The 24,961-nt window shown below is 43.8% G+C and overlaps 1 protein-coding gene across 6 annotated transcripts in view; it reads right to left on the reverse strand.

Moving 5' to 3' along the window:
- Positions 1 to 24,961, reverse strand: part of ARHGEF10 (Rho guanine nucleotide exchange factor 10) — a 291,401-nt gene that overhangs the window by 54,625 nt on the left and 211,815 nt on the right. For all 6 annotated transcript variants that reach the window (XM_075340320.1, XM_075340323.1, XM_075340321.1 and 3 more), the window contains 4 exons: positions 16,252 to 16,379; positions 16,030 to 16,130; positions 13,210 to 13,331; positions 12,740 to 12,826 (listed from right to left, as the gene is read on the reverse strand). In XM_075340320.1, coding sequence (XP_075196435.1) covers positions 12,740 to 12,826; positions 13,210 to 13,331; positions 16,030 to 16,130; positions 16,252 to 16,379 — 438 coding nt within the window. The remainder of the gene's footprint in view (positions 1 to 12,739; positions 12,827 to 13,209; positions 13,332 to 16,029; positions 16,131 to 16,251; positions 16,380 to 24,961) is intronic.

Raw genomic sequence — 24,961 nt, forward strand, 5'->3', positions numbered from 1 at the left:
TCTCCAGGTAGGCCGTGCTATCCATCTTCCAATGGATGCGGACCAGATGGCCAGGCCCCTTGGCTGAGAAACAGCCCCACAGCATGATGCTGCCACCACCATGCTTGACTGTAGGGATGGTAATCTTGGGGTCGTATGCAGTGCCAGCCAGTCTCCAAACGTCACGTGTGTGGTTGGCACCAAAGATCTCGATCTTGGTCTCATCAGACCAGAGAACCTTGAAATGCTCCTTTGTCTTTCCCATGTTGACCAAGTATGAGTGCTGTTCACAAGTTTGGGGAGGGTCTTAATTAGTCTTAATTAGTCAGAAAAGGCTGGAAAAAGAGATAATTAATCCAAACATGTGAAGCTCATTGTTCTTTGTGCCTGAAATACTTCTTAATACTTTAGGGGAACCAAACAGAATTCTTGTGGTTTGAGGGGTTGAATAATAAATGACCCTCTGAATAAACTTTTCACAATTTAAAAAAAAAATAAAAAAAGAAATAACATTCTTTTTTGCTGCAGTGCATTTCACACTTCCAGGCTGATCTACAGTCCAAATGTCACAATGCCAAGTTAATTCCGAATGTGTAAACCTGCTAAATCTGCAGGGGGTTGAATACTACTTGTAGGCACTGTATATATATATATATATATATATTATATATATATATATATATATATATATATATATATATATATATATATGAGCGCCTGCAACTGACACTAAGGCAAGTGCCACACGTGAGAGCGATGCAGAAATCTCGCATCGCATCACCCGGTACAGCCGCACACTCCTGTCTGGAAGAGAGCGACCATGCCGGATGATGCGGTGTGAGACTTGTGCATCGCTCTCATGTGTGGCACTGGGCTGACTCTTACAATATTCAGTAAAAAATACTGTAGTTGACGATTACTACAGTATAATTTTACTGGCCCTAAACTAGGTTTATTTGTATTTCTTTCTTAGTTTACAGAAAAAAAATCAGGACGAACGCACGGATGTGCTGCAAAAAGGGGGGGACTAGGTGGGATGGAAAAAAAGATGGATGGAGGATGGAAGAGGGCGCGGCGGAGGATGGGAGAGGGCGCGGCGGAGGATGGGAGAGGGCGCGGCGGATGGAGGAGCGGCGGAGGATGGGTGAGGGCACAACGGATGCAGGAGCGGCAGAGGAAGGGGGGGAGGGGAAGGGTGGAAGGGGAGTGGGAGGTGAGATTGGGGATAGCTACCTTACAGAATGGATCTAGGCAGCAGGATTGCAGCAGATCCGGGAGGGGGAAAGGGGGCAGAGTAATAAGGGGATGGGAGAGAGCAGGAAGCAGATCAGGGAGGGGGCAGAGGCTGATGGGGGAGTGAGGTGGCAGATGCAGGGGCGCAGCGGCAGATGCAGGGGCGCAGCGGCAGATGGGGAGAGTGCGGTGGCTGATGGGGAGAGTTCGGTGGCTGATGGGGAGAGTGCGGTGGCTGATGGGGAGAGTGCGGTGGCTGATAGGGAGAGTGCAGCGGCAGATGGGGAAAGTGCGGCGGCTGATGGGGAGAGTGTGGCGGCTGATGGGGAGAGTGCGGCGTCTGATGGGGAGAGTGCGGCGGCTGATGGGGAGAGTGCAGTGGCTGATGTGGGAGTGGAGCGGCAGATGCAGGGGCGGCGCAGCGGCGGATACAAGGAGGCAGCAGAAAGAAAGCAGCGGCGTCAGATGCAGGGGGGGCGCAGCGTGAGGAGAGCAGTTGCGTCAGATGCCCCCATGCATCTGACGCCGCTGCTCTCCTCCCGCTGCGCCACCCCCTGCATCTGACGCCGCTGCTCTCTTTCTGCTGAGTAGCGGCGTAACATGCAGGGGCGCAGACGGAAAGTAGCGGCGTCACATGTAGGGGCGCAGCGGGACAGCAGGGGCGAAGCAGATGGAGGAGGGCAGCGGTGGATCGGAGGCTGTGACTAACAGATGGGCACCCGCAGGGATCGCTCTCCTCAGATTCCACGGAGGGAGAAGCTAAGGAGAGCGATCTCCTACAGCGAGCTCACCCGGTCCCAGATGCACGGTGCTTGGAGAGATCGGTCACAAGGCCGATCTCTCCAATCAGAGCTGGGGACGGGTGCAGTAAAGCTCACTGAGCTCCAGCCAATGGCCAGTGCTGCAGCTGCACTGACATAGCTGGATTTCAATGCTTCAGCCATTTTCAATGGCTGAAACATTACACTGGCTGTGATTGGCTGAGCGGCGTTCGTCAGCCAATCACAGCCTCCGTAGGTCCGGGAAGGAGACATTACCCCTCTTGAGGTCAGGTACAAGTCCTCTCCTTCCCGAATCTACAGTTTTTGAAAACCGATCGCGGTGCCCGGGGCTCCGAGGCCGCGATTTTGCCATGACTCATGTATCCGTCATGGGTCTTTAAGTACCAGGGCACCATGACGGCTAGATCCGTCAAAGGTCGTGAAGGGGTTAATGCGCAGCAATCACCAGGATTTTCCTATATAACCTAAAGCCAGTGCTATACTGGCACTATCATGCTGATTCTATACATACCATTAGTTGTTAGCTAGGATGTATAGGTTTTGAAACATAAGCAAGTAAAGTTTGTAAAATGAGCAGCTTTTTGATTGGCAGCAGCTGCCAATCAGCTGGTAGCTGGGCTGGGTATTCATAGTGATTCCCACCCCCCTCACCCTGTTATTTGGTTGAGCCTAGAGACTGTACGGACTGCAGTCAGGTCATGGGGTTGGGGGCATGGCGATGTTTTTTCCTGTCCACTATAATCATGCAAGGCCCCTGCACCTCTCCATCTGGAGGTCTTACCCCCAGACCCACGCTTTTATTATAATAAATTCTATGCCCACGTGGACTTAGAAGAAACATTGTTTTTCTGTCTGGAAGGGTCGGGCTGGCAACATTAGGCTGCATTTTGAACACACCCCATCACATGACAAGTTACGTCATACCTGTCAGCAGTCCGTACACTCTAGCATCTACCCTGTTATTTATGCTAATTCTGTTATAGAACTGTTTTACTATCTGACTAGAAGGACCTGTGCTGATGTGATACCCATGTGACCAGAAGGGGCGGGGCCTCGACCAACATAGCTGATACCAGAAGGCAACATTATTTTTCTGTTGGCATAAATAACAGGGGGAGGATGAATAGGCAGAGGGACAGGAATCACTATGCATACCCCCCTCAGCTATCAGCTGATCGGCAGCTGCTGTCATTCAAAAAGCTGCTCGTTTTACAAACTTTACTTGCTTGTGTTTCAAAACCTATACATCCTAGCTGACAACTAAAGGTATGTATAGTATCAGCATGATTGTGCCAGTATAGCACTAGCTTTAGCTTATATACGAAAATCCTGGTGATTGGTGCGCTTTAAGGAGACTGTGCTCGCAAACCTTGCAGTTATCATTTTCCAGGTTAGTCACTAAAGGTGTCACTCCTACAATACTTTTGACTTTTTTTGGCCATAAAAACATTTACAAATGATAGAGGTCAAAATGGAAAAAGCTCTATTATCATCACTTGTTAGTGCATGACAATCTTTTGACAGTTTTTTAACCCATTCACTGCCAAGGATGTAATAATACATGATAACTTTAGAAAACTGCCACAACTACAATACAGAGAAGAGCACTTGGGTTTGGGAAGCAGCACTTATTTGAAGCTCAGATTTCAGTCTCTGTGTCAGAGAACTGTATCCAGTGTGATCTGTACCTGATATTTGCAAGAACACAGACTTTTGTTGTTTTCCCTTTGTATAGCCTCAAGAGACCTTTAGATACTGAGAGACTGTCTGTTGTTCATGCTTTGCTTTCACCAGAGAATATGTGCTTTCTAGAGATGAGTGAATCCATTCACAGTACCTCGGTCCAGATCAGTACTCTGTGGCTGCTAGACAGGAGCCATGCAAGCCACTTACTACATGCTGGCCCTGCCGCCGTATACACACAAATCCCATTTTGATAGGGGTTTAGATGTAAGCCGGTATAGAACCATGAAACGTTGGGTCAACCGAGAGGTAAACAAAGCCTATCACACGGGAAAAATGTGTTTCTTTTTTAGTTGCACATTTAATTATCCTTAAATTTATCATATGAATTTCTCTACTTTGTGGCTCAGATGTTTTTCTGGATAGAGTTATTGACAGGGAAATTTCGAGGCGGTATCTGCTTGAATTAAAAGTAAAATTTATGAACTTTGCAGATCTTAATTTGTTGTTTCGCACCTTACAGAGTAAAGTAATACACATTAAAATAAGCAACATTGCAATCTATCTTATCAAAAGAAATCTGCTTCTTTGGATGGCTTAATTCACTCTCCAGTCATGAGTAAAATCTGTAAAATATGTATACAGTGAAGGCAGACTTTCATGTTACTGAGATAGGAGAGGACAGTTGGTGCTTATAAGAATCTGTGGACATGTAAGGATATATAGATATTTTGCTGCAAGTACTTAAATGACAGTTTATCGGAGATGAGGCAGCACCATTCCTGTCAGATGACGAATGTGTACAGCCATCATCTGCTTCATGCAGCAGCAGGAGGTTTGTAAATGGTACAGTGACAAGCCCCTACATAATTAATCCAGTCATTGTGCTTCTGAATGAAGAACACAAGCCAAATTTCATCTTTATGGATGACAATGCTCCAGCTTATCAAGATCACATCATTAGAGAACGGCTGCCGGACACTGAGGTACCTCAAATGGAGTGGCCAATTCTTTCTCCAGACCTGAATCCCATAGAAAACCTATGGGATCAGCTGAGTTGCCATGTAGAGACTCGTAACTCTGCACCCCAAAACCTCAATGACCTGAGGACCACCCTTCAAGGAGAGTGGAATTCCATACCTCAGCAAACAATAACTTCACTTCTGAACACCTGAACAGTATAAAACGTCGATGTCAAGCTGTAATTGATGCTCAAGGCCACATGACAAGTTATTGTGACATGGACATTTGGGAAGGGGGGGTGAGTATATTCAACACTCTTGTTGGCTTATATTTCAATACATTGTTTGAGATGAAGACTCAGATTGCAGGCCTTTACTTAAAGGTAACCAACCACCAACCAGGACTTTGCTATATAAAGGAAAGGCAGTGCCACACTGGCACTAGGATGCTGAATCCAGGCATACCTTTTGTTGAAAGATTGGATGCTTGTTTGCTGAAATATCTGTAATCAAAGTTCCTGAAATACACTGCACTTTGACTGACGTGTGCCGTGGGACAGGCCTTTGTGGGTCGGGTCCTCGGTGTATATTCCTCCTACTGTGTCATGTAGTGTATGCTGCCTTTTCTTTACTTAAATATCGTGTCACGCTGTCATTGCTTTTGTTAGTGGCGTATATGCACTGCCACAGTAATTACGTTGTCATTAAAATGGCGCTGGAGTTCGCCCATGCATATACTGCAATCTCTGGCGACATTTTATTGAAGACACTGTAGTGAAGAATATGAGTATCGTGCATGAATGTGCAGACATAAAAAAAGCAAGAAAAAAATGTATCAATGCTACTTAGTCATCTCCAGTGTCTTAATAATAATAATAATAATAAGTTTTATTTCTATAGCACCAACATATTCCGCAGCGCTTAAATAAATTGGCACCATAGATGGCAGTATATGCATGCGCGGACTCTGGCACCATTTTAATAAAGACATAATTAGTGTGGCAAAGCGCACAAGCCGCCAACAGCAGCAATGGCGTCGTGGCGCGATATTTAAATAAAGGAAAGAGGACATGCCATAGAGGACTCAGGAGAAGGAATATACGCCAAGGGCCCGACCCACAAAGGCCCACCTTGCTGCACACGTCAATCAAAGGTGCAGTGCATTTCTGTAATTTTGATGAAAGATATTTCAGCAAATCAAGCGTTCAATCTTTCAAAGGAAGGTATGATTGGATTCAGCATCCTAGTGCGAGCTTGGCACTGCCTTTACTTCATATAGCAAAATCCTAGTGGCTTGTTCTCTTTAAATGCACTGTTTTCACGATAAAATGTAACTGTAGCGTGAACTAGTTACGGTGTACATACATTTCAGCCAAATATCCCTTACGGTTTGGGAGTAAATTATTTTTTTATATATTATATATACCGTTTTTTTCGCTTTATAAGACGCACTTTTGTTCCCCCAAATTTTGGGGGAAAGTAGGGGGTGCGTCTTATAAGCCGAATATACGGGGGTGTATATATATATATATATATACATATATACACTGCAGGGTCCAGGGGAGGTGGGGGTGCTGCTGGGGGTAGGTGAACGCTGCGGGCTGCAGCCTTTGATCTCCTGCTCTCACTCATATAATATGCACAGCCGCTGTCCATTTCCGGTGGTGCTGAAACTGCACCGCAGTGACGGGCTGGGGGAGCGGTGCAAATTATATGTCTCTGCGCCCCCCTGTGATCGCACATGCCCCCCCCTGTGTTAGATATGGCCCCCAGGCTGCTGCTCATCCTAAAATAAAAAAGCTTTACTTACCCCCTCCAGCGTTTCTCCCCGGTGTCCCTGCTTCCACAGTGATCAGGCACGCAGAGATCTCAGTCTGCTGTGCCGATCACATGACCGGCACGAAGAACCAGGAAGTGGAAGAAGAGAAGCACGGAGGGAGACAGGAGGGAGCTCAGCGCTGCAGGAGGTAAGGAAAGAGTCTTTTATTTTACTATGGGCAGCAGCCTGGGGGTGATATCTAACACAGGGGGACTTGTGCGATCTATAGGGGCCATGGGCAGCACCATGGGGGCGATATCTAACACAGGGGGACTTGTGCGATCTATATAGGGGCCATGGGCAGCACTATGGGGGCGATATCTAACACAGGGGGACTTGTGCGATCTATATAGGGGCCATGGGCAGCACTATGGGGGCGATATCTAACACAGGGGGACTTGTGCGATCTATAGGGGCCATGGGCAGCACTATGGGGGCGATATCTAACACAGGGGGACTTGTGCGATCTATATAGGGGCCATGGGCAGCACCATGGGGGCGATATCTAACACAGGGGGACTTGTGCGATCTATATAGTGGCCATGGGCAGCACTATGGGGGCGATATCTAACACAGGGGGACTTGTGCGATCTATATAGGGGCCATGGGCAGCACCATGGGGGCGATATCTAACACAGGGGGACTTGTGCGATCTATAGGGGCCATGGGCAGCACAGGGGAACATGCGCCATCACAAGGGGGCTATATTCAATATAAGGGAGCCATATCCAGATTAAGTGGGGCTAATTTTAGGATGGGAGGCTATGAGGGACATATACCCTATATGATTTGTTAGAGGGACACTGGCATTATAAGATGGACCCCATTTAACATTAAAAAAAAAAAAAATCTCTTTTCCTTCACCAAATTTGGGGGTGCGTCTTATAATCAGATGCGTCTTATAAAGCGAAAAATACGGTGTGTGTGTGTATATATATATTACGGTATATATTTATTACACATACACACGCACACACATTTTGCTGTTCACCTTGCTAAACCAATATTTTCTTGGCTTAGGCAATTATTGACATGACAATTAAAAATATGTAAATATTTTTCTGTTTCTTACATTTAAGTATGAACGATTGGGGAAACGCGATGTGATTAGTGATGGGTGGACTCGCAGATAACCGGGATTGGCGGGTGTAACCAGATTAAAAAAACAAAACAAAACAAAAAAAGAAAAAAAACTGTTCTAGCCCGGCATTGATCCCAGATATCTGTCCGGACGCCGGTTCCCATATAAGCCTATGGGGACCAGAATGCAGTACTTAAAAATGGTGTGGTAGAAGGGATTCGGGGATTAGAGCAAACGCACTATACTTACAGAGTCTCTAACACGGCTGTAACTGCTTTCGCTGACTCTTCTTCCGGGGCTGCTCATTTACATTCATGCATATTCACTGCTTCAGCTGGTCACCGGCAGTCCTGGCATCTGTGATTGGTTGCAGTCAGACACGCCCCCAGCCTGTGTGACAGCATGTCGTACTGCTTGTAACCACACACCCTGTCTGCGGGTCACTGTATGCAAATAAGAAAGCCGCGGAGACACCATCACGTGTTTCTCAACGCTGGCAGGAAACTAGCCAGGTCTTTCACCGGGAAGGAACAACCACGGGAAGGGCAGTCTCCAGTCAAGGAGACCACCTATACCAAACATGGTATCCATCCACAGACAGCCGTATCGGGGTATTTGCCCCTCATCAGTGTGGAGTAGGAATCTGGCTAGTGGGGGCAATGCCTAGTAAAAGACTACTTAAGCAAGCATTGTTGACCTTAGGGAGATCAACATATCCACTGCGGAGACACCATCACGTGTTTCTCAACGCAGTGATTCTAGAGCATTGCCCCCTGGGAAGTATGCAAATAAGAAAGCCGCGGAGACACTATCACGTGTTTCTCAACGCTGGCAGGAAACTAGCCAGGTCTTTCACCGGGAAGGAACAACCACGGGAAGGGCAGTCTCCAGTCAAGGAGACCACCTATACCAAACATGGTATCCATCCACATTGTTCCTTCCCGGTGAAAGACCTGGCTAGTTTCCTGCCAGCGTTGAGAAACACGTGATGGTGTCTCCGCGGCTTTCTTATTTGCATACTTCCCAGGGGGCAATGCTCTAGAATCACTGCGTTGAGAAACACGTGATGGTGTCTCCGCAGTGGATATGTTGATCTCCCTAAGGTCAACAATGCTTGCTTAAATGCGGGTCACTGTAGATTGGTTTAAAAATAAATTTAAAAAACATATCGTAGGGTCTCAACATATGATGATACCCAGCACAGTTAAAGCATATGCCTACAGGCTTCAGATCTCAGCTATGCAATTGTCTTGGCTATGTATCAAAATAAGAGGAACCGCATGCGGTTTAATTCAATTCTTCCCCTTCAATTTTGATACCCACCCATCATAAACCCTACAGCTGGGAGCTGGTATTCTTAGGTTGGGGAGACCCCCCAGCCTAAAAATAGAAGCCTGCAGCCACCCAGGATTGTCACATCCATTAGATGCGACAATCCCAGAACTTTACTTGGCTTATCCTGATTGCCCTGGTGTGGTGGCATTCGGGGTAATATAGGGTTAATAACAGCTCACAGCTACCACTAAGCTCTAGATTAGTAATGGGAGGCATCTATGAAGCCCCCCAATTACTAATCTGTAAGTGAAAAGAAATAAAAACAAACATCAATAAAATTCTTTATTTGAAATACAATCCCCCAACAACACCCTCTTTCACCAATTTTTTAACCCCTAAAATGCATAGGTCTGACGTAATCCACACAAGGTCCCACGACAATTCCAGCCCTGCTACATCTGAAGGCACAGCACACGGCCATAGAACATGACCTCCTGCTGTGGGCTTCAGGCAGAGAATGAGCCGCAGCAATGAGCGGTTATTTACGGTCACAGCTGGAGGTTCCCACAGTCTTCCACATGTGATCGCAGGTAACATGACCACAGGTGGCCTCAGTAAACTCAGTGACCTCACCTCAGGTGAGGTCACTGAGTTCACAGACCTGCATATCCTGGCAAAAACCAGCTATTTTTGACAAGAGATGCCAATTTGGTGCTGAATTTTAACCATATTCCTGCACCCAATCTACATCTTCTAGCAAAGAATCAAATCACTATCACATCATACCGCATGCGGTTTTGATGCACATTTTTGCCAGGAGATGTAGTTAGGTGCATGAATATGGTGTAAAATTTTCATCACCAAATTTGCATCTCTTGGCCCAAAAATGCAAAAAAAACTATTTTGACGCCGCTTCAGTGTGTTTTTCAGCCAGGAAGTGCAAATTTGGTGCTGAAATGTCTGCACCAGGTTTCAGCACCAAATTTGTACATCCTGGCAGAAAACCGCACCAAAACGGCATCAAAATATTTTTTGCATTTTAGGGCCAAGAGTTGCAAATTTCATGATGAAATTTTTACACTATATTCCTGCACCCAATCTATACCTCCTAGCAAAAAAAATCTGATCACTACCGCATCATACTGCGTGTGGTAGTGATGCAGGTTTTTTGCCAGGAGGTGTAGATTGTGTGTAGGAATATGATGTTGAAATTTCAGCACCATATCTGCATCTCTTGGCAAATAAAACAATGTTTTCTACCAGGAAATGCAGATTTGTGAACGCTGAGGTCACTGGGATCACCTGAGGTCTAGTTACTTGCGATCACAGGTGGAGGACCGTGGGAATGTCCAGCTGTGACCGTAAATAATCTGAGTGACGTCACCGCTCATTGTGCGGCTCATTCTATGCATGAAGTTCAAAGCGGCCAGTTATGTTCTATGGCCGTCCCCTGTCACTTCAGATGTAGCATAGCTGGAATCGTTGTGGGACTTCGTGTGGATTATGTCAGACCTGGGTGTTTTGGGGGTTTATAACTTGGTGAAAAAGATTTTTTTTTTGTATTTAATTTCAAATAAAGGATTTTTCGGTAATTGTGTTTATTTGTTTATTTCTTTCCACATACAGAATAGTAATGGGGTGTCTCGCACGCCTCCCATTACTAATCTATGGCTTAGTGGCAGCTGTGGGCTATTAACTCTTTATTACCCCGATTGCTACAGCACCAGAACAAATCGGGAAGAGCAGTATAAAGTTTCAGGATTGTTACATCTAATGGATGTGACCATCCTGAGCAGCTGCAGGCTGCCATTTTTAGTCAGTGGGGGCCCAATAACCATGGATTTTCCCCGCCTGAGAATACCAGGTCCCAGCTGTCGGGCTTTATCATGACTGGGTATCAAAAATGTGGGGGACCGCACACCACGTTTTAAAATTATTTATTTAAATAATAAAAAAGCTGCATGCTGTTCCTCTTATTTTGATACACAGCTAAGATAAGCGCACGTCTAGGGGCAGCAGCCTGTAGCCGTATGCTTTATCTGTGCTGAGTATCATAATATGGGGGACCCTACGACAATTTTTTTTCTTTAAATCTACACTGTCCCGCAGACAGGGTCTATGATTGCAAGCAGCGACATGCTTTCACGTAGGCTGGGGCGCTGTCTCACTGCAACGAGACACAGACGCCAGGACTGCAAGTGGGCGGGGGAAGAAGTGAACATGCATGAGGCTAATGAGCGGCTCCGGAAGAAAAGTAAGCGGCCTGTAAGCAGTTACAGCCATGCCGGAGACTCGGTAAGTATAGCGTGCTTGCTTTATTTTTGTTTTATTTATTTTCTTTTATTTCATAGGGTACATAGTTACATAGTTACATAGTTACTTAGGTTGAAAAAAGACCTAGGTCCATCTAGTTCAACCTTCCTCCACCAGTTCTACATTTAGTCACTAAGTCATTTATAACCAACAATGTTTTGTGTACTGAGGAAATCATCCAGCCCTTTTTTAAAAGCTGTTATAGTATCTGCCATTACTACCTCTTGTGGTAGTGTATTCCACAGTCTGACCGCTCTAACTGTAAAGAACCCTTTCCTATTTAGGTGTCGGAATCGCTTTTCTTCCACTCGCAGTGAGTGCCCCCTGGTTGCCAGATCCGAATCATTAGCCGGAGTTCCCTGAGAGCTCCGGGCCTGGGACCCAATACTTTTAAAACCGCGTGGATCTGGACTTTTATAGCCTGGGTCCGTCCATCACTAGTCGTGATTTAAACTTTAGTAGCCCTCGATACCATGGTAACCGATTGACACCAGTGATCATGTTGCACATGGTGAATATGGCCATCAGAACAGTCTGGAAGATTTTTACAAGGTGCTCTCACACTTTACAGTGGCATTTAAAGGGAAGCCATCATCAGAAAATTACCTGTTGATTAAATAAGGTTTTTATAATACAGGTTATTAAAAAAAAAATGGCATTTTATTTTCACATCTTTACTAAAAATTAATTTTAATAATCCTGCAATTTTGACACTGGCCACTGAGGCTTTTTTAAGACACACCCTTCTTATAATTTCAGGAAGAGTTTTCAGCATACTCCTTATCAGCAGAGGCAGGATTACAATGACTGCTAACACCTTTATACAAAGCTAATAACACAGGATACACAGTTTACTATAGATGATGTTACAGCTGACCCCGCTTACCCCTCCCTTTGCAAGGACCTTTGCGCATGCTCATTAAATGCTTCAATATAAACGATAGCCACAATGAAAAAATTCTGATCCTATGCCCGTGTGTTGAAACAACAGGACGCTTGAGATTACAAAAGCCAGTGTGAAAATTGCAAAACATCTACTTTTTCTTCTTGATACAGTTTTGATGTGGAAGAAAAATATTGTAAAAACAAATGAATTTCACACAAAAATCTGATTTAAATAATAGGTCATTTTCTAATGATAGCTTCTTAACTCATGTAAGCGGAGATACGCTGATCACATTAGTTACTGTTGACTGAAAACTATTGAATACAACTAGCTCCAATGCTGCCTAGAGAAGGCTCAGATACAGTGCCTGCGCCATACAGTGATAGCACATGGCCAGTATGTACTGTGTAAGTAAGGCCAGAAACATTAATTTGTATGCAGTTTTATTCATCCAAAAGTGTTTGAAGGTGCCATACTAGGTCCTTATATGCCGGAGGATATTATGATGTTTTCTATTTCATAACAGTAGTGAAACAGCTAATTTTGTAAGGTACGAAACAATGACTGGCAAATTTTTATTTGGGTTATAAAACATCGTTCTACCATTACATTATACTTTCCAAAATTTCAAACAGAACACAGTAACCAAATTAACCAGATAAAATATTGAACACATTTCATTTCAGCACTAGTTGTAAATCAGAACCTTGAAGAGGTGTCACTTACCCAGAGAAATCCATGATGCATTGAAAGAGTATCAGGATCATTTTCACTACTGAGATATGGTTCGGGATTATAGACGGCACATTCAATCTGAAAATAAATCAGAGAAATGCTAATTGGGTCAGAGAACATTACGTCCATACCTGGCTCTATAAATACACTTACATCATATACAGTAGGTATCACTGACCTGAAGAGACATTAATCTTGTGGAAGGTAAGATAGAGCTATTAATAAGGTCATACTCTGATGTCTGGTGTTAAAAATATGTGCATGGCATCTGAAGCTCAGACCCGACTGTGTGTATGTATCATATTTGCTGACAAGACCAGATGGGCCGGCAGGCTATGTTCTCTGAATGCCAAGCCAAGATGGAGATATTGCATTTTAAAGTATAGTATGAAAAAAATATCGTCACTGCTCTGCGGATATCGAGAACAGCATATGATGGTTGCAATCTAAAAATCATTCACCTTGAATTCCTGTTGCTTAGACATGATAACTGGAAGGTGCTCGACAAGTAAGGGGTGCTTTTCCTTTTTGATCTGGTTTCCCTCGTCTTCCAGACATAACCAACCCAGCTGGTTCTCCTCTCCTGGTGCAGAGAAAATGCCAAATAAAAACATTTATTCACCGGTTCCCTCACAAATATGTCACTACTACAAGTAAACATCCTTTTCCATTTTATGACGACGTATTTCTGAACTGTGTACTAATTTCTAGGAACATAATCTGTTTTAAGATAAACCTCCTTATCTGGGGCACCAGATTCTTGAACCTACATAAATTTAGGGACAATAAACTTTTATTCTGCTTATATAAACTAATTAGAGATTTAATCTACAAGCTCATGCTGTTTTTTTAATTACACATGTTCCTGCTCTTTTGGCAATTTTAGTTGTAAAAAAAAAAAAATGTGGAAATTAGAAAAAAAGAAAAAATAGTTTTCTGTCTCCATTTTCAGAGGCTCGTAATGTTTTCATTTTTCTGTCGATGGAGCTGTATGAGGACTTGTTGTGCACTAACATTTTTATTGTTACCATTTTGATTTCACTTTTTTATGTTGAAAAAAAACCCCCTTTTTTTATTTTATATCTCCTTACGGTAATTACAGCAAAGGTTAAATAGTTTTATATTTTCATAGATCAGACTTTTATGGAATGGTTGATACAACAAATATGCTTCATTTTAAACTATAAAGGCTTTGATTTGTTATATATTTATGTATACTCAGACATTTTTGTAAACTTTTTCTACTTGCTGTGTTTCCCCGAAAATCAGCCCTTCTAGAGTATGCCTATAACCTAAGCCCTACCCCAAAAATAAGCCCTAGTTGCGCACCAAACTACAATAGTATCCTGAAATAGGGCGTGGGCAGCCTTTTCACGATCCACCATGTGAAGCGGGTGCCGTCATCCACATCACCGAGAAAAATCTCACGCCTGTGCAGAGAAAACACCAGTTTGCGCAGCCGCAATCTACGTCATCTACGTCAATCAGCACAGGAGGAGGGCAAAAGGAGGGGCATGAGGCGTAGATTAGGACACCCATTGGACCGGATGCTTAAGGTGCTAGTTAGTTTAGAAGGTCAAAAATCTGGTGACAGGGTCACTTTAAATTGCTTGTTTTCACCCTAAAAGCACTTCACAGCATCCCTCTACATCTTCACCCTTATCGCTGTCTATCACCCTACCTGTTCTCTACGCTCTGCAAATGACCTTTGACTAACATCCACACTAATCTGAACCTCCCACTCGAGCCCCCAAGACTTCTCCCAAGCTGCACCAATCTTATGGAATGCTCAACCTCAGGAAACTAAGACGATCCACAACTTATACAGCTTCAGACACTCCATAAAAATACATGATTTTAGGGTGGCTTCTGCCATCCCCTCCACTATTTCTCAGAACATAATTCTCCCTCAAACGCCAATGCACCCAAAAGCATTACAAAGATTGGCTAGATACTGGCTCATGCAGTCTTTATCTATCCCCCATTTCTTTGAGATGGTTCGACCGTCATTGTAAATAAGCACTTGTACCTTGTGTCATACACACCTCACCCCAGTTTTTTGTTTGTTATCTTGCTTTAGTGCAAGTTAGGGGCACAGCCCTCCCTTTACTGAGGCTGAACAATTAATTTGCTTCCCACTGCACTGTGTAATTAATCTGGGACCCAGGTGACCACTTGCTACTATTCACATTGGAGTTTTGACATGACACAGGTCAGGTATAGAAAAATAGAAAATGTTTTTAACTTTAGTTGGTTAGGGACCGTCCCAGATGATTACACCTTGACGAGGTGGGATGGCTTCTTACCTTTTTGCAAAAATGTATATACTAAGTACCCTGTTATTAAGCACTTGCATTTTATTCATTATTATTCAGGGTATTTTTCATACAATTTTTCTCTTTGTTTTTTCCAACCTCACCCCATTGTTATTTTTGCTTTAATTATTGTATCTTCTGTAACTGTTACTTATGATTGTTTGTATCTGAACCTCTGAATTGTAAAGTGCTGCGGAATATGTTAGCGCTATAGAAATAAAGATTATATTATTATTATTAGCTGGGCTTTATAGGAAAAAGGATGACAGCCATGGAGCCTCAAACAGGTCACTGATTGCGATGAGAACCCATCATCACCTTGTAATTACATTACTCAGGGGAGCTGATAGGACCCAGTACACGCATTCAATGGAAGTCGCGTTATTTAAATGTAACTGTAACAGAATGACAGCAGCATGTAAATGATTAAACAGAAGTGATCACACATAGTTCCAGTTGTTGAATTACAGGAAGATGCCAGCTGTTTTACACAGTTGCCATCTGCCAAGTATGGTGCAGGTTGAGCTCCTGAGTTCAATCCATGCATGCAGACCCGATGTAGGGCATACTTTTAAATCTTATGTTGGAAATGAGTTAAAGAATATTATGTACTGTATACAACAGATAGCATATAGCATTGTGGCTAACAATATTAGCTGAATCCTGGCCAACAAAAAGGGGCAACAGCAGATATTTCCTATTGAATTCTACATGATACAACATATCGTGCAAGAGATCATATCAATTAAGGCATTGTTGCTAAGAACTATGACTATAACAGGGACTATACAGTATTTATAGTACCGTAATGAATGTTAATAATAAACTGACAGGTGCAACCAATACAATCCAGAATTGCTAACTTTACAAATTAGAAACTGCCTGCTGTAAAGTACCTGTGGAGTAATGCTGAATTATTCTTTTATGTACATGAAAGAGATATTTGACATCACGAGCAGCACTTACCAAGGGCAAGTTTTGCCATCTGTAAATTATTGATCCATGACTGCTTTGCAGCAGGAGTAAATGTATTAAATACTGCAGTAAAGAAAGTGGCCCGTCCTGATCTGAAACATATTTAGAATAGAAGATAAAAGGAATATGTGTGTGGAACCATTTACTGTCTCTAAAATGACGCAGAATATGAACACCACAGCCGGAAAATGATCAACAACAAATGTCACTGACTTGTCATGCTTGCCAGGAAGCTGGAGCTGAATTCTGCAGCGGTCTGCAGCTCGAATTTCATTCTCTTTCTTCAAGATCAGTCTTTGTAAGCCTGAAGACCAGTCATGGGCAATAGTGGGATTCAAATTCTAAAAAAAGTGATACACAATTGAGAAAGAGAGATTTTTCTTTTCCAAGACCTATTTCATTAATGTACTATCATGTAGTAAGAGCAGTAAACTGGGAGATTAGTACAGCTTTGAGTTATATCTGCCCATATAGGATCACATCATATCCACCTCAACCTGAGACATCTAACCTACTCATGGCCTCCTGATGAACCTGAAGCACAGGAGAAACGCGTTGAGGCCGTCCATTCTGACCAAATGCATCAATAAGGAAAGTTTTTTGATTTTTCCTTTTTTCACTGGTTTGACTTGTGATTATTTTGCTCATCCTTTTGAAGTTCCATTCAACTCTTTAGCTGGGTACTGTGGTGCGCACCAGTTAACCCTAACGAATTTGTTATCGACTTTTGCTTTTTTTGTGATTCTATTTTGCTATTTGCAGTGACTACACTCATTGCGGTGTTTGCTTTGGTTATTTAACCACTCACAGTTAAATCTTCATTTTGTGGATAACTTTTGGTACGAGCATGTTCTAGTTTAGGGTCTCCTTAGGGAATCCCAGGTAGAGTCATCGGTGAGTGGGGGCGCTAATTGCGCTTTTTAGAGTGACGGCCTCCGCAGCAAGGTAAGGCCATCTCTTAGGGACATTCCTAGGGCCCTGCAGTATTTGTATATTGTATAGGTTTACTCTCACTCCCTTATATTGACTAGTTTCCTGTCTGTTACCTTTTATAATGAAGTTTTTCATTGATATCTTCACTCATTGTGTTTTTAAAGCATATTTAATAAATTTGTAAGTTTTATGATTTTTTTTTCTGTTAACCCACCATATAGGATCATTACCTAACTTACCTACAACTAATCACTAAAACAAATGAGACCATATTTTCTTTTGTGCTGTGTAATAGTAAGGTGTCCCGTGACTAAAGGCCGCTTTACACACTGCGATATCGATACTGATATCGCCATCGTGCGTACCTGCCCCCATCGGTTGTGCGACACGCGCAAATCTCTGCCCATGTCGCACAACATCGCCCGGACCCGTCACACTACTTACCTTCCCTACGACGTCGCTGTGACCGGCGAACCGCCTCCTTTCTAAGGGGGCGGTTTGTTCAGCATCACTGCACCGTCACTGAACTGCCGCCCAATAGAAGCGGAGGGGCGGAGATGAGCGGGACATAACATCCCGCCCACCTCCTTCCTTCCACATTGTGGCCGGGAGGCAGGTAAGGAGAGCTTCCTCATTCCTGCGGTGTCACACGGAGCGATGTGTGCTGCCGCAGGAACGAGGAACAACTTCGTTACTGCTGCAGTAACGATATTTGAGAATGGACCCCCATGTCGCCGATGAGCGATTTTGCACGTTTTTGCGACGACGCAAAATCGCTCATAGGTGTCACACGCAACGGCATCGCTACAGCGTCCGGATGTGCGTCACAAAATCCGTGACCCCAATGAGATCGCTGTAGCGATCTCATAGCGTGTAAAGCCCGCTTAAAAATACAGCCTATTAACCATTGATACTGTGCTTGTCACCTCCCCTGCTTACTATGGAATGTATATGAAGTAGAGGGGTCTTCCACTAGGGGAACACCGGTCCATTAACCTCAGCCCACAGTTGCTAAAATATAAATAATGGTGCTCTGGAAGACTTGGCCAGATAATTTGTGTTCCTTTTTGCTATCTGCTTTTGGCAACTCACTGACTCATGCAAGTTAATGAGGCTGTTCACACATCATTTTATGCACAAACGTAATAACCCAATCTGAGAAAAAGTCAGAGTACGTACAACTCTAGGCAATTTTTATAGATCGCCCTCGACCATTTAAGTCTATGGGAGTAAAATTCCACAGAATACACACTTACGCCCTCATGCTTTCTGTTTTTGTGTGAAGCAAAATCAGACATGGTCATGTGAATGTAACCTAAATTGCTTTTCTTATATTATAAAATGATGATATAATGCATCCATATCAAACAACGATACACTACTGAGGTGATCAAGTCCAATAACTGATCTGCTTACAGGATGTGGGATTTTAGTCACCACTTGCTACACAGTAAACATGGCTGTAATCAATCCCAGGAACACTGATTGACAGTCTGCTCTGCACTCATATACTGCACATACACACTATAAGGCGGGCTTTGCACACTACGACATCGCAGGTGCGATGTCGGTGGGGTCAAATTGAAAGTGACGCACATCCGGCATCGCATGCGACATCGTAGTGTGTAAAGCCTAGATGATACGATTAACGAGCGCAAAATCGTCGTAATCGTATCATCGGTGCAGCGTCAGCGTAATCCATAATTACGCTGACGCGACGGTCCGATGTTGTTCCTCGTTCCTGCGGCAGCACACATCGCTGTGTGTGAAGCCGCAGGAGCGAGGAACATCTCCTACCGGCGTCACCGCGGCTTCCGTAGGATATGCGGAAGGAAGGAGGTGGGCGAGATGTTTACATCCTGCTCATCTCCGCCCCTCCGCCGCTATTGGCTGCCTGCCGTGTGACGTCGCTATGACGCCGCACGACCCGCCCCCTTAGGAAGGAGGCGGGTCGCCGGCCAGAGCGACGGTCGCAGGGCAGGTGAGTGCATGTGAAGCTGGCGTAGCGATAATTTTCGCTACGCCAGCTATCACACGATATCGTACCTGCGACGGGGGCGGGGACTATCGCGTGCAACATCGCAGCATCGGCTTGCGATGTCGCAACGTGCAAAGCCCGCCTAAAGCTGGCTGTCAATCCACGTGTTCGAGAGTCATTACAGAGTGTACAATGTATAGTTAATGGTGACTGAAATCGCTCTTTGCACCAACTCAATGACTGGAAGTGAACAGCTACAGGTATGATAAAAATTCCTTTTCTCTCTGTAGCCATTGCAGTGTAACATAATTGTAACGTTATTCACCTGCAGAGTACTTCTATATCTGCAAGTATATAGTGTTTCTTGGACATGACAGGTTCCTTTAAAAGCCCACACTTGCATTAGACAAAGGCTAGCGTCACACAGTACGATCTATCGTGCGATCGCACCCGCCCCCATCGTTTGTGCGTCACGGGCAATTAGTTGCCCGTGGCGCACAAAGTCGTTAACCCCCTGTCACACGCACTTACCTCCCGGACGACGTCGCTGTGGGCGGCGAAAATCCTCTTCCTGAAGGGGGAGGGACGTTCGCCGTCGCAGCGACGTCACACAGCGGCTGGCCAATAGAAGCGGAGGGGCGGAGATGAGCGGGACATAACATCCCACCCACCTCCTTCCTTCCGCATTGCCGGCGGGACACAGGTAAGCTGTGTTCATCGTTCCCGGGGTGTCACACGGAGCGATGTGTGCTGCCTCAGGAACGATGAACATCCGGCGCAGAAAAGGTGGGAAGATATTATGAAAATTAACGATGTGTCAACGCACAACGATAAGGTGAGTATTTTTGCTTGTTCACAGTCGTTCATTGGTGTCACACGGTACGATATCTCTAATGATGCCGGATGTGTGTCACAAACTCCGTGACCTCGCCGAGATATCGTTAGATATATCGTCTCGTGTAATGGGGCCTAAACAGTCATTAGACCAACAGACATCTTTCCCAACTGCTCCATACAAAGGAATGCTCGGCTACCTGTGTTCTCTGAGAATTCTCCAGTGATGACTTGTCTCAAATGAGAATAAAAGAATCAAGTGCTACAATTCAGCAGGTTGAATCCTTCACTCCTCCAAAAATCATCTGTCGGGAGAGAGTCAGGAGGCCCTTATACATACACTAGACCAGCGGTGTCAAACACGGCCCCTCAGGCTGCTTCTTACGGCCCGCAGGCATGTGGATCTGGTAACAATTGCAGCCGGTGCAGGGGCCGCAGCTGTCCGCGCTTTATTTCAGATGAATGTTTTGCAAGCACTGAGCAGAGTTGAGCTCTCTCTGTCCAACTATTCCAATGGCAGCCACCATCCAATCAGAGGCAAGCAGCTGACACGTAGCACAGACAAAACATTCATCTGAATTTCAGACGAAGCACTGACAGTGGCAGCCCCTGCACTGGCTGCGATCGTTAACGGGTCCACATGCTTTGGGCCGCAAGAAGCAGGGAAGAGGATGCTGAGGAACGGAGGACAGGTGCAAAGAATGTTTTGGTGTGTGTGTGTGTGTGTGTTTCAATAATGGCACAATAGGGGACCAAGATCGGACATTGCTTCAAGAAGAGGACTAGTATAAGGAACATTACTAGAAGAAGAGGACCTGCATGGGCACATTAGTAAAAGTGGACAATGATGTGCACATTAGTAAAAGGGGACAAGTATGGGGCACATTACTACAGAATGGGCACATTACTACATGATGGGCACATAGATGGGCGCATTACTACAGTGTGCAACTCTTATCACCAATTATTAAGAGGATTGAAGAACTAGTAATAAAATATAACTTTTAATATCATTGATTAAAATTCAAAAAACAAAAACCACCCAAAGTGATACCACAAGAAAATATTGCACAAATTTTACAAAATGGATGTACCAAGACAAAAGGAGCTAATACTGCTATATGCTCTCAGCATACTCCTGGACAGCGAAGTAAATTAAAGTGACATTGTGCGTAATCACTTATCCTCCAGTATTGCACTAAAGCCCTCAAAAAAACGCTTTGTAATAAAGTGGCAAGTTGTAAAATGTTCTAAAGACAGCTGATCAATTTATCATTGCAACCATAAGGAGAAAGTGACACTGTGCATAATCACCTATCCTCAATCAAGAGCTTGATTCCAATTTTCAGTTGGTAGCTCAACATGCCTCTGATAGTATGACCTCCTAATTCTCCTGATGAATCACATAGAGGAAACGCGTCGGGAAGGAGGCCATTGAGTAGTCACTGGTGTTACCTGGGGTAATGTGTGGTATGCTGAAGGTCGCTCCCCCCCCTCATCTGTAAGGTAACACCGGTCTCATTGGTTTGCAGTGGGATAGGTGGTGAGCATAATCCCACTGCTACCTTTGACTGCATTTTTTACTGAGCACATTTATCACTTTTCCCTCTTAGTTGTACAGCATTTAACTGATCAATTGTCTAAAATAATCTGCACACAGCCACTTTAATAAGAACGGTATCTTAAGGGCTGAGATGCTATATTGGAGGATAGGTGATTATGCACAGTGTCACTTTCTCCTTATGGTTGCAATTATTAATTGATCAGCTGTCTTTAGAACATTTTGCACATAGCCACTTTATTACAAAGCGGTTTTTTGAGGGCTTTAGTGCAATACTGGAGGATAAGTGATTACGCACAATGTCACTTTAATTTACTTGGCTGTACAGGAGTATGCTGAGAGCATATAGCAGTATTAGTTCCTTTTGTCTTGGTACATCCATTTTGTAAAATTTATGCAATATTTTCTTGTGGTATCACTTTGGGTGGTTTTTGTTTTTGAATTTTAATCAATGATATTAAAAGTTATATTTTATTACTAGTGCTTCAATCCCGCTCATTACTACAGGATGGGGACAAGGATGTCTCCCACCAAGGACAACATCTGCAAGGAGTTTGTATGTTCTCCCTGTGTTTGCGTGGGTTTCCTCCGGGTGCTCCGGTTTCCTCCCACACTCCAAAGACATACAGATAGGGACTTTAGATTGTGAGCCCCAATGGGGACAGCATTCCTGATGTATGTAAAGCGCTGCGGAATATGTTAGCGCTATATAAAAAAAAATAAAAAAATAAAGAAGGATGGGCACATTACTACAGGATTGGCACAAGGATAGACACATTACTACAGGATGGACACAAGGAGAGTACATATTAATATAGGATAGGGACCAGAATGGGGCTCATTACTACAGGATAGGGACAAGGATGGGTACATTAGTACAGAATGGGGACAAGGATGGGCACATTACAAAAGGATGGGGACAAGGATGGGCACATTACTACAAGATGGGGACCCGAATGGGACACGTTACTACAGGATGGGGACACGAATGGGCACATTACTACAAAATAAGCATATTAACACAAGAAGGGGACAAGGATGGGCACATTTCTATAGGATGGGGACAGCGATGGACACATTGCTACAGGATGGAGACAAGGATGGGCACATTACTATACAATTGGCAAAAGGATAGACACACTACTACAGGATGGGCACAAGGATAGACACATTACTACAAGATGGGCACAAGGAGGGGACATATTAATATAGGATTAACACAAGAAGGGGACAAGGATGGGCACATTTTTACAGGATGGGGACAGGAATGGACACAGGATGGAGACAATGATGGGCACATTACTATAGAATTGGCAGAAGGATAGACACATTACTACAGGATGGAGACAATGATGGGCACATTACTATAGAATTGGCAGAAGGATAGACACATTACTACAGGATGGGCACAATGATAGACACATTACTACAAGATGGGGACATTACTACACGATGGGGGCATTACTATAGGATGGGAACATTACTACAGAATGGGGACCAGGATGGTGCACATTACTACAAGAAAGGGAACAGGACGGGGAATATTCTAAAATACGAAGACTAAGATGGGAGCATTGTTACAAGATGAGGACCAGGATGGGAACATTACCAAAAGATGAGGACCAGGATTGGAACATTACAAGATGATGGTCAAAATTACTACATGATGCCAATTGTAAAACTATATTACTTACAAAAAGGGATAAAATGTTTAAAATAAAAATCAAAATAAAGCATAAAAAAAAATCTAAATAAATAATCAAAAATGTGTGTGTGTGTGTGTGTGTGTGTAAAAAAAGTGCATGTTTGTTATAATAAACGAGTGAAAAGTGTTCAAAAACAGTGATCCAAAGATGAATAGCAAAAAAATATGGTACAATAAAAGTGTTACTTTGTCCTGAAAAAAATGCAGCTCACCAAGTTATTTTTTTTTATATGTGCAGCCCATATATCCAGCCAAGTTTGAGACCCTTGCACTAGACTGTCGGCCAATTGTGCTGATATCGGTGGGACTGAAGCACTTTAATCTAATGTGAATGAGTACCTTAAGTATATCAGAGTGAACAGTGTAAAGAAAGCCATGTGAATCTTGAATAGGTTTCAAACATTTAACCTGCAGCACATTTTGTTAGTGAACATTCATGGCATTGTGCAAAATGTACACGAAGCCCCAAAATTTCTATTAATTAGCTTTGCTTAAGAACCTACACAAATTCTTCCTAACTTAGGTTTTTTTTTTGTTTCTTACTTATTTCTAGGCTTAATATTCTTCTATCATTTAAGTGGGGATAGGCTGAGCTCTGTCTCAGAAGATATGTTTATTTTATGAAAAGGAGAAGATGTAAGAAGATAGGAGACCGGGCTCAGATGCTACATGACATTTATGCTGTGACATAGTGTGCCTCCTCAGATGTCGTCTGAACGTCTGGTAACTAAGGTACACACTTTCCATAGGAATCTCTGAGAGAAGGGCCTGTCGATAAGCTGCATTCCTGACTAGTCAGTCAATCTCTGTGCAGAACGCTTCCATAAGATGTAACTATCATAACCCAAGGTCAAAGATGGTTTGCTTGTTTATTCTGATCATTTTATTCTATTGAGCTACTTAAACACCAATGATTGGGCTGAGTTGCTGCCTCTTGAATTCACCATCTTTAGGCTGTGTCCGCACTTTGCTTTTTTGCTGCTTTTTCAACTGCAGAGTTTAATGCCAAAATGCATGCATTCTGCTTTTCAAGCATAGTCTATGGGAATTTGGGTTTCTTGTGCGCACTATGCTGTTCAAAAAGGTGCCTTTTTGTGGCAGAAATTTGGACAAAAACTCTGCTTTGCAGCTCAAAACTCAAATGGCAAAAACACTTGACATGTTGCTTCTTTAAAACGCAGAGTTTTTGCCCAAATTTCTGCCACAAAAAGGCACCTTTTTGAACAGCATAGTGTGCACAAGAAACCCAAATTCCCATAGACTTTGCTTGAAAAGCAGAACACATCCATTTTGGGATTAAATGCTGCAGTTGAAAAAGCAGCAAAAAAGCAGGTAAAAAGCAAAGTGCGGACACAGCCTTAAGCATGTTCTTTAAGCACTAATGCGATCCTCGCATGACACTCGGGTCACGCTGGCAGCACAGCAGGAGCAGAGTGTCATGCGAGTGTCACTGCGACTGAGGTCTGATCATGCGATCAGACCACAGCTGCGGGGGGACGGCCGGCACTGAGGAGGAGAGTGAGGGATTTATCTCCCTCTCTCCTCCGTTGCCGGCTATTGCCATTTTCACACTGCACTCGCAGTACAACAAAGTACCGCAAGTGCAGTGCGATCTTTCTTTCGCCCCATAGACTTGAATGGGTGCGAGAGAATCTAGGATCGCATTACAGTCGCAGTATGCTACAATTCTTTTCTCGGTCCTATTGGGGCCGAGAAAATAATCACTCATGGGTGCTGGCACATAGGCTAATATTGGTCCGAGTGGAATGCGATGCGTTATCGCATTCCACTCGCACCGATTTTCATGCCGTGTATTTTCGGCCTAATATTTCAGACGTCCGCTTTTTGCGTACGAGTGTTATCCATATTCATAACAGATAGCACTCATAGCTATAATCGTAAATGGGGCCAT

Source organism: Anomaloglossus baeobatrachus, chromosome 3 (genome assembly GCF_048569485.1).
Source record: "Anomaloglossus baeobatrachus isolate aAnoBae1 chromosome 3, aAnoBae1.hap1, whole genome shotgun sequence".
NCBI classification, from domain to species: Eukaryota; Metazoa; Chordata; class Amphibia; order Anura; family Aromobatidae; genus Anomaloglossus; species Anomaloglossus baeobatrachus.